The sequence below is a fragment of the Ornithodoros turicata genome, chromosome 1 (assembly GCF_037126465.1).
Source record: "Ornithodoros turicata isolate Travis chromosome 1, ASM3712646v1, whole genome shotgun sequence".
Classification (NCBI taxonomy): Eukaryota; Metazoa; Arthropoda; class Arachnida; order Ixodida; family Argasidae; genus Ornithodoros; species Ornithodoros turicata.
In genome coordinates this window covers 138,757,841-138,767,219 of record NC_088201.1, presented here as the reverse complement: position 1 = coordinate 138,767,219, position 9,379 = coordinate 138,757,841, and the positions used below count along the sequence as shown (strand labels likewise).

General features: G+C 44.7%; 1 protein-coding gene across 1 annotated transcript; it reads right to left on the bottom strand.

Moving 5' to 3' along the window:
• Positions 1-3,756: 3,756 nt before the first annotated feature.
• Positions 3,757-9,379, bottom strand: LOC135369826 (uncharacterized). Its single transcript, XM_064603378.1, has 3 exons — positions 9,042-9,379; positions 8,584-8,808; positions 3,757-3,869 (listed from the first exon to the last, which is right to left on the bottom strand). The coding sequence occupies exons 1-3, from the start codon at positions 9,242-9,244 to the stop codon at positions 3,842-3,844; spliced, it is 456 nt and encodes a 151-aa protein (XP_064459448.1). The 5' UTR covers positions 9,245-9,379; the 3' UTR covers positions 3,757-3,841.

Below are 9,379 nucleotides of genomic sequence, written 5' to 3'. Positions count from 1 at the left end.
GGGGTTCTGATAAAGCCTTCCTCCTTGCTCGGTAATGCTTCGGCCGCTCCTTCTATCCCCAATTCTCCGGGAAAACTGGCAAAACAGGTTTACGGCGGCAAAGGGACAAGGCGCTGACCCATACTGACCGGCAAACCAGAACGAGTTTCCTTATGCCGTCATCGGTGACGTGCCATCATACCTCCTCATCCTCGTTATAGCTGGAGTGGCGAGTTAAGGGTGAAGGCGCGGAGCTATGTTTCTCTGAGTTTTTTTCTGGGAAACAAATTGCACACATCAAAACCTTTCGCGCTATTCGGTATAATGACACACACACTTTCATCAGGTGTCTTAATCTGAACTTTTTTTGGATGGCCCTCTGTACTCCTTTAAAGCAGTATGTTAAGATTAAATATCCTAAAATGATATACCGATATAGGCGATATAGGGAAAGATATAAGTGATACAGGACAGCTATGGCGGAAACCTGTGTCATCTAACGCATTACTCAGAACCCAGCTTTGTTCCGCTTATCATATTCTATACTTAGAATTCTCGAGTTTTCGTCTGCTGCTTCAAGCTCTGTCAACAACACACTCTCTGCGGATATCCAACATTATCAATCACAATGTGACGGACACATTGGTGTCTCTAATTATAAACCTATACTCGATAAACTAGGTTTGTGTTCCCTAGCACATCGTAGGACGTCAGATATCACATTTTCCTGTGCAAAGTAGTACATGTCATCTTATGCTGCCCTGGGTCAATATTACTGCGGTTCACTTTGGTTCCTTCTTGTATTTTAATCCTTCCTTCATCATCATCACATAATGTTCCTCGTGCAATGGTGTAGGGTACCTCACTACCGCGGTGAAACACCCCATCTCATCATCATCATTTATTGTTGTTGTGCCGTTCACTCTGACCACACCTTTATTTTATGTTTTGTTCGATTGCTCACAGTTTAGCATATACCAGCAGACTTCGTCAGAGCCATAATGTACACACAGTGTTTGCTCCTTACAACCTCAACGCTGTTAGTTCTACTAACAGCTGTCAAGTTTTTAGTTTTTTATATCCTACCTTTACCACATGGTGTCACGCACAAATTTTTGCTTCCCGTATTGTTATTCCTTGTTTGTGTTTCTTACCTGTTGTAGTCTCTTCTGCACCAGCGGCATGGCCGAGTGCGCTAAGGCGTCCACTCGTTAGTGATAACCAAGGTCGTGCTGAAGACTGGGAGGTGGTGGGTTCGAATCCTACCGCCGGCTGTTCTGTCTGAGGTTTTCCCTGGGTTTTCCGAAGACTTTCCAGAGGAATGTCGGCACAGTTCCCCCTGAAGTCGGCCCAGGACTCATACTAATCCCCCTGTCCCCCACTCCTTCCTGCTGTCCCCTCTCCGTCTGTCCACATCTGTACGCCGTTATAGCCACAGTTGCTTCGCGGCGGTAACCCGCAATAAAAAAAAAGTCTCTTCTGCGGTGGAACATTTCCCACACCTGTGTTTGCTCGTGGCCTTGAATGTTGGCTTCGCCGCAACGTATTCGTGCGACGATGGAAGCCTTCTTTACAGGTTCAAAATTTGGAACCAGAATGGAACCTTGAAGATGCCACTAGTCATACCCGAAAAATGGCTGAAACGTTTTGTCCTGGCAGAGGCATGAGGTCATTAGAGAACGAATGCAAAGCGCTGCCAGCAGAATATGTAGCACGCGCTTTTCGGTCCTGAATACATGGGCTTTACGGGCGCGTCTTTAAGTGAAGCCTGCTTTAGGGTTTCTCCCTAATTCTTCGGCATGCATGCCAAGCAATTCGGGACAAAACGTAAAGCAGGCTTCACCTGCTACTGCTACCATAGAAGCCATGCATTAGGAATAGAAAAGCGCGTGCAGCAGGTTCTGTTGTTACCACTTTGCATTCGTTCTCTAGTGGATTAACGAATATTGCAGGTCTTCGAGGTTCCATTCTGGTTTCAAGTTTCTGACCTTTAAAGGAGGCTTCACGAGATGCACTGAAGCGCTAGTTGAAGCCATCAACCTGGTGAGTTAGCGCATATGCACCATGTGTTTTCTTACAGACGCTTGAGTTGAATGCTTTGTACGGTACCTCAAACAGGGTATAAGACAGATAAGTGGAAAGGGGGAGAGGGACGGGGCACGCAGCTCGTGTGGAGATCTGAGGCCACTGGCTCGCAGGCAAGGAATATCGTGATATAAGCGGTGATAAACAAGAGTGCGACATTACAGGACTAAGTTGATTCCTTTCGCCTCGTAAAGCAAACATCATCTATCTACAGCCGCGGGCGGCGCTTGTACGTGCAAGACTGACAAGTGACGCAGTCCCAACTCTGTTCCTGAGAGGAACCGGCATGCAGTTTGGCGGCGTAAGTTCATGTTTCTCACTTCACATTCGCAGTGTTTGCGCTGAACGCCTGTCTTTCGCAGTAGAGTGCTAATTAGTCACAACTAATCAGGACAACGCCTCAGGGGGCTGCCGCTATGATCGTAGGATACCAGAAATATGTAGTGATTAGCTACAATGGAATGAAAAATTCTGTGCTACGCCAGTGTGCAAAAATGCGTTAATTTTTGCAGGAGGCAGAGACTCTGTTTCCAACCGAACCTGCCAGTTTCGCGTCAGAGGATAGCTTCGCTTCTCCCGAAGGCGATCACATGTACTCTTCCCGGGACGACTTCTCTGCCACCCTGGTCGATCATGCAAGCATATTGTGTGACAATTGTAGAAGAGATCAGGCTTCAGTGTCAACACAAACAGATGCCTCGCTTACAATTTCTTCATCGAAAGGTTAGTACACAATGTCAGTATTGCTTTTCTGTGGACCTGAGCTCACTGATTGTAACATGAAACAGGTACACAGGTGAACTTGCATATCAGGCACCTTGTGACTGTAGCCACCCAAACAGATGTGTGCGCCCCGTACACACTGCGTGCAAAAAATTCCACGGATGCATCAACAATGACTGCTACTGCACCTGAACCTTGTGTTGCGTTGTGTGAGCAAGAGGAGTCTTGTACCTTTTCACCCAAACATTATTCAAGCCCTGTTACTTCAAGTACGCCTCACACAAATGAACAGTATGACAAGGACACAACCTACTCTCCATCCTTTGACGACAGTTTTGTGAGGTATGGTTCCTCTGCGTAATGGTGCATAACAGGTTTCCTACAAATATTACATGTAAACTGCAGACTGTATTACAAAAAAATGAAGCAGACAGGGAAAATAAAACAGAAAGCAAGGAAGCACTGCACGTGCAAACTGTTCCATCGGTTTAGGTGTCTTGGGAGGTAATGACCTTTCTCAACTGAGACATGGCCGTGTACTGCAAGGTGTTACATCACCACCACCACCACCCAACTTTTTCAAACTGTTGAGATAGAGAACTAACTAGAAATATGAGATTGTATTGGGTAAATAGCTCCAGTACAGTGCTTTGTAGTTTGTCACCCTTGGGCACTTCCATAATGGCAAAACTTGCATTGTAGCACCTCCTTAGCGACACACTCACTTCTACAATATGCCATCACACTGCTGCCTTTCTATGCAGCACCCCACGAGAGGACTCCAATGTTCCACTCCATGCAGAGAAGAAATACGTCATCTTTGAGAGTTGCCTGCTCCAGCTGCTCCAGGAATGCAAAACATGTCACACACCAGCCAAAACCACGCTGTCTTCAGAAGGAACCTTTCTGACTGCCAGTTCTGTTTGCTCAAATGGGCACCAGCATACATGGACCAGCCAGCCAATCAACGGGAAGGCAGCAGGAAACCTCCTACTGTCGGCTGCCATTCTGTTTTCCGGAGCAAGTCCTGCGAAAGTTCTCAGGCTGCTCCGCTTCAAGGCTGTACAGGTATAACCAAGAGGCTGAAATTAAAAATAGCATGAGGTGAAGTAACATAAAAATTGTGGCATCCTTCTGCAGGTTATGTGTGACCGAACATATTTTAATTACCAGAGAGGTTTTCTGGTACGTGCTATAGAAAAGGTAAGATCACACATCCCACAACTTTAGATATACAGTGCTAGGCTTTATAAAAGTAAAAATTGCGAGTACATTTACATGTAAGGTGAGTTCGATCAGAAATGTGTGACTACATGCTGGAAGTGTATGTTATGCATATTAAAGTGAATACAATGAGAAGAAAAGCATTTTATGTTTCAGGTGTGGACCATAAAGCAGCAGCAGATTCTGGCAGAACTGAGAGGGCAGCCAGTTGAGCTTGTCAGTGATGGGCGCTGCGACTCGCCAGGGTTCAGTGCGAAGTACATGACCTACTCTTTCCTGGCGTCTTCAGTTAACAAAGTCATCCACAGTGTCCAAATTCAAGTTGGCGAGGTATGGTGTTGGGACAGGGATTCGGGATTGTGCAGACGTTCTGTTGCTCTTGTTATTATAGTTATGATTGGTATCATGCTAATATGTTACTACTTGTTCACTAAACCTTGGGGTGTTTCCCTTTGGAGATATGATACTTTAGTTTCTTAATACACTTAATTTTATTTCTACCAAAAACTAAGGCAACACTGAATTTCATAACCCGTGACTGTTTTTGCAAATGGGCTTTACAGTGTGAGCAAGTACGAAGCAGCGTCAGTATGGAGAAACATGCTTTGGTGACTGGTTTAGCCGACCGCCAAGCAGAAGGCATCCAGATTGCGTCGCTGACAACAGATCGCCACTCCGCCATTCGCAAATACATGTGTACGCAGCAGGCTGATATAAAGCACAGATTTGACATCTGGCATGTAGCGAAAAGCAAGTGCATCGTTTCCGCTTTCAATTTTCGCATATGAAAATTCTACACTTGCTTCATGTAGGCTTAAAGAAGAAAATAGCTGCTGCCAGTAAGCGACGGGGGCTGGAAAAGGTGGGACTCTGGATCCAGTCTGCTACCAATCACATGTATTGGAGTGCTGCCATGAGTGGAGACGACATAGAGCTGCGTCTCTCCATCTGGAAGAGCATGCCCTTTTTTCAGCCTAGGCACAAAATTCCATTTACCAGCAGCAATACCATTTACGTATTTTGTACTTAGGCATCAACAATCACGTTGCTAACGTGCATGATGGGCACTATGGACAGTATACACGATGCCTGCATGGGGACCTCGGAAGGAGAGACTGGCTTTGTCCTAGTAGCGAATTCATTACTCTCACTTCGACATAACTTGGTTTGATTTTCCTGACGTGCACATTAACCCTTACTCCTCTGATATGTAGGCTCCCTTGAACACAGTCGTTTCGTGTCCCTCACCACGGACCGTTGCCTTTTAAAGGGCATAGCTCAGCTGTCACCAGCGGGGCAGACTTACAGCCTTGAGTCATTCCATGCGGTCCTCATTCACTTCGCTTCAAAGTCTGTGCCTTACACTCCGGCTGTCATGCAAGCTAGTTAACGACTTTGTGCTCTTACACCAGCACACTCTTGTGTGCACCAGCGCACTCTTCCCTCCAACAAAACACTACTCCAACTCGTGATGTGATCAGAAGGCTTTCAAAACCTTTTTTGTGCAGTTAATTGCAAAAAAATCCTCGAAGCCAGGTCTTGAGGATTGCAGTTATTAGTTAGTATACGCCTCGTAGAAAGATACTTTCTAATGCCATACACATTTTCAGAACAGGACTTGCAGCTCTCCATTTCAAGGAAAATGCAAATCGAGTGCAAGCAGTGAAGCGGAGCGGAGAAGGAAAATTCAAGATGAAGCTGCAGCGTGCAAAAGAGGGTCATTATGTTGCGTGCCCACTGAGTGTGGACGCAACATACGGTACACAGAGTACACAGTCTAAAATTACAGACAATGAACTGTAATAGAGGGCATATGTGCATTTAGACAATTTATTTTGGTTTGATGGAACTGTAATAATATATTTCAGACTACATCAGGGATTTGATGGAAGAAACTGTTGCAGGGCATGTCAGCGCTTCAGAACCTTCGACGAGGCTTTTGCTGCCAGCAACGAAGACGTGCCTCCACCCATGACAGCACACCATCCCCGAACACAGTCCGCTGCAGAACTCGCTGCTATACGCCAAAAGAGATTTTGTGATGTCCGACGACGGTTTGAATATGAATAATGTACTCTGCTGACGGGGACAGTGGACTTGCACTAACTGTAGGCAAGGACAACCATGCTTCTCATTAATTTAAACAAATTTCTAGGCTTTGTTGTATTTAAAAATAACGTCACTTATTTTTTCTCATGCAGTAGAATGTTGCTAAATTGAATTGCTGCTTGAAGGGGTTGTACACTTCCATATAGATATGGTTTACTACATCATGGATGCATTTTATTCCACACCATAATACTGATGGGGAAAGAACTATTTTTCTATGTGGTGTACTTCGCGAGATACAAGCCTTTGAACAGCCGACCTAGCAAAGAACCAGACATTACAGATTTCAGAGCTGCAGCCACTCCGATTAGTATAGCCACGAGCAAGTGACCTCTCTTTTGCAACCTCACTGGCGGCAGTGAGTGCTGTGATGTTAGTCTGCCCAGGGCGCACAACTGCTCACTACGATAGTTGTGACGTTAGTGGCGTAAAAGTTGCACTTCTCTAGAACATTGAAACATGGGCATCATAAGCAACGTGGCAGTGCTGCGTATAGTTGCAGTACGTGCTATGCATGTGTTTTACAGGAACTGTACAGTTGAAGTTTGCTAATATCCCATGGTCATACCTACAAATTTAGGTCATAAAGCTGGCCTTGCTAATGCAGTACTGATATTCCTCATGAGTGCTGTATGTCAGATTAGTCACTGATCCTACAATTGTGGCCATATTTATTATATTTGTTGTATTGTATCGTATCTGCATTATTATTTGTAAAACTAAAATTGAGCATTGTTCAATGAGCTAACTGAGTGTCACGTCCAGTGTATACCGTTTGCGTTAGAACTGTTGTTTTGAAGTGTCCAGGTGTCGATATTACGTCCTTCTAGTGTCACATTGTCACTTTGTTAGTTTTTGTTGCATGTTGCCATCAGAACTCAGGGGCACCTGGTTCTGTCTACCAGTCATTGTGCAAGGTGTGCAAGTTAATCCATAATCAGCTACATTGTTAAGATTGATTGAAATGATTTGCTTTCCAAGTGGCAGAAAGTTGCAAGTAACGTGAAAAGTGTCTACTTGCGGTGCTTCGGGATGATCGCGCTATTATCAACAAGCTGTGCAGGCATGCATCACACTGTTGTTGAGCATATAAGCTATGGTTGCTGTAAGAGCTGAGCTTAGATATTCAACAATACTATGCATAGTGTTCAAAACTATATTTAACACTACGTACAGACACTCTCACCATGTTGTGGTGTACAATTGAAGGTGTTGGAATTACTCACAACCAAGGATTTTCCCGGTGTTCCTCCCAGACCCCCTAAAATTGCACAATGCGCCTGCCCAGAATTTGGTAAAACTATGCAGTATTTTCTAAAAGGCGCTGACAAGGCAATGGATATGCGGTATATTGTGATGTCGCATTACCATTGGGAGGTACCAACATCATGTCAGAGAAAATTTCTGGGAAAATCCCTGCCTACAGGAGTAATGAATATATACTAGTTAGATTGGTCTGTGATGTAAGGCCATGAATACTGTGGTGTGTTGAACGTGATCATTGTTCTCCTGCAGTATGTGCAGATGTTAAGAGAGATCCTTGTACGACTCTATAGCACGCTGTTCTTCGGTTGAATTCAGTCCAGACGATGATGATTGGAGTTTTTGTGGCACATAAACAACAAAGGTCATAATGTGCAAACACTGTGATAAAGATGAGATGAGTTTAAAATAGGTAACATGTTAAATATAAGCAGAGAAGTCATATATAAAATGCCCCTCTAAAACTACAAATGGTTTGAAATTCCAATAGCACTTACAAAATTAAAAGCTCTACGAAAAGGGACGATATCCTCATCACCAAGCAATAGTGCTGGATGAAGAGGCAAAGAATATGTGTAAAACTATTTGAAATGATGCTGACGAGTTTTTCAGTTTGAATTGTGATCCTCTAATACATGTGTGATTTGCTTTCTCTAAAGTGGGCTCTGTAAATTATTTTGATTCTAAAAATTAAAACACTACATATTCTGTATTTGCACACGTCTCATGAGTTTCTATATTTTTCACACTCCATGCCAAGCCACCCTTGACTGCTTGAACCCTGTGTATGATGTGGAGGGAAATTCCTTTCTAATGGTTGTGACTACACACGTTGTGTGTAGTTTTCCGATTGTCTGACACAAGTGTTTTCCGATTGTCTGGCCCAAGGTATCCCCAAATCCAGCGTGTGAACATTCTATAAGCAGCAAAGCGATACATTCTGCAAGGAAAATCCACATTATGATGAAATGGATTAACCACTATGCTAGCGGGCATGCACGGCAAAAGCTGGGGACCCTACAACTGTTATATACTATGTGACAAACTAAGTGCTTTGGCAAGATGCTGCCCAAGCTCCCAGATTTTCGGAGCAAATGAAGGGTGTGATACAGTGCAACAATAATAATGCTTAACGAAACATTTTTACATCACATGTAATACCAAATAGATCTAACGAACTTCTTTATCTCGGATACATACCTGTACCCTCTTTCTTGCGCTTGTTGCTGATTCGAATCTGGCGTATTGGGATCCTGAGGCTCGCACAGCGTGACAGAAAGGACCTCAGTGTGCAAACACACTGTGCGGAAGTGCTCGTTCTCTGTGATACAACCCTTCGATTGTTTGCGTAGCACCTCGTTGATGCCGCGGCAACAAATGCGTTCCTGTACAGTCGGCATTTGTCCGCATATGCGACAATCACACCTGAATGGAAATATAGTTCAGAGACTGGTAATCACCGGCGATCATACTCTGATCTGAATGTTTTACACTTGGCTTACAAACAACAGCGAACGTACGGCAGCTCAGCCCCAAAATACTTGAAGCATACGTGCATTATTTCTCGGGCTCGAAAGAATCTGACACTTTACAGAAACAGAAGACACCAGAAGGTGTCTTGCACAAGACGACCTCAATGCTTTAAATGCTCAGATTACCAGTCATTTAGCGTCCTATTTTGTTCTTCCGGAGTCGGTTCGTCCGTGGAGACGCTTGTGTCACCGTCTTCTGTATCCGACGCCGACTCCAGTGAACTTTCTGCAGGCTCTCGTACAGGATCGTCCTGATATAGTGTCATCCCGAATTCCTGGCTCAGTCTCAGAAGCCTCCTCTCGAGTTCGGAAAGCGATCCTTGTTCCATCTGATCGGAAAGCGAAAGCACATCGCCGCGTCCCTGTTTACAGGCGTCGTCATGGGGACGGAAACCTTCGCACTTCCGCCCTTCTGCTGCACGCTCGGTACTACGTCATACCGAGAACGGGCGAGGAGGTGGTGA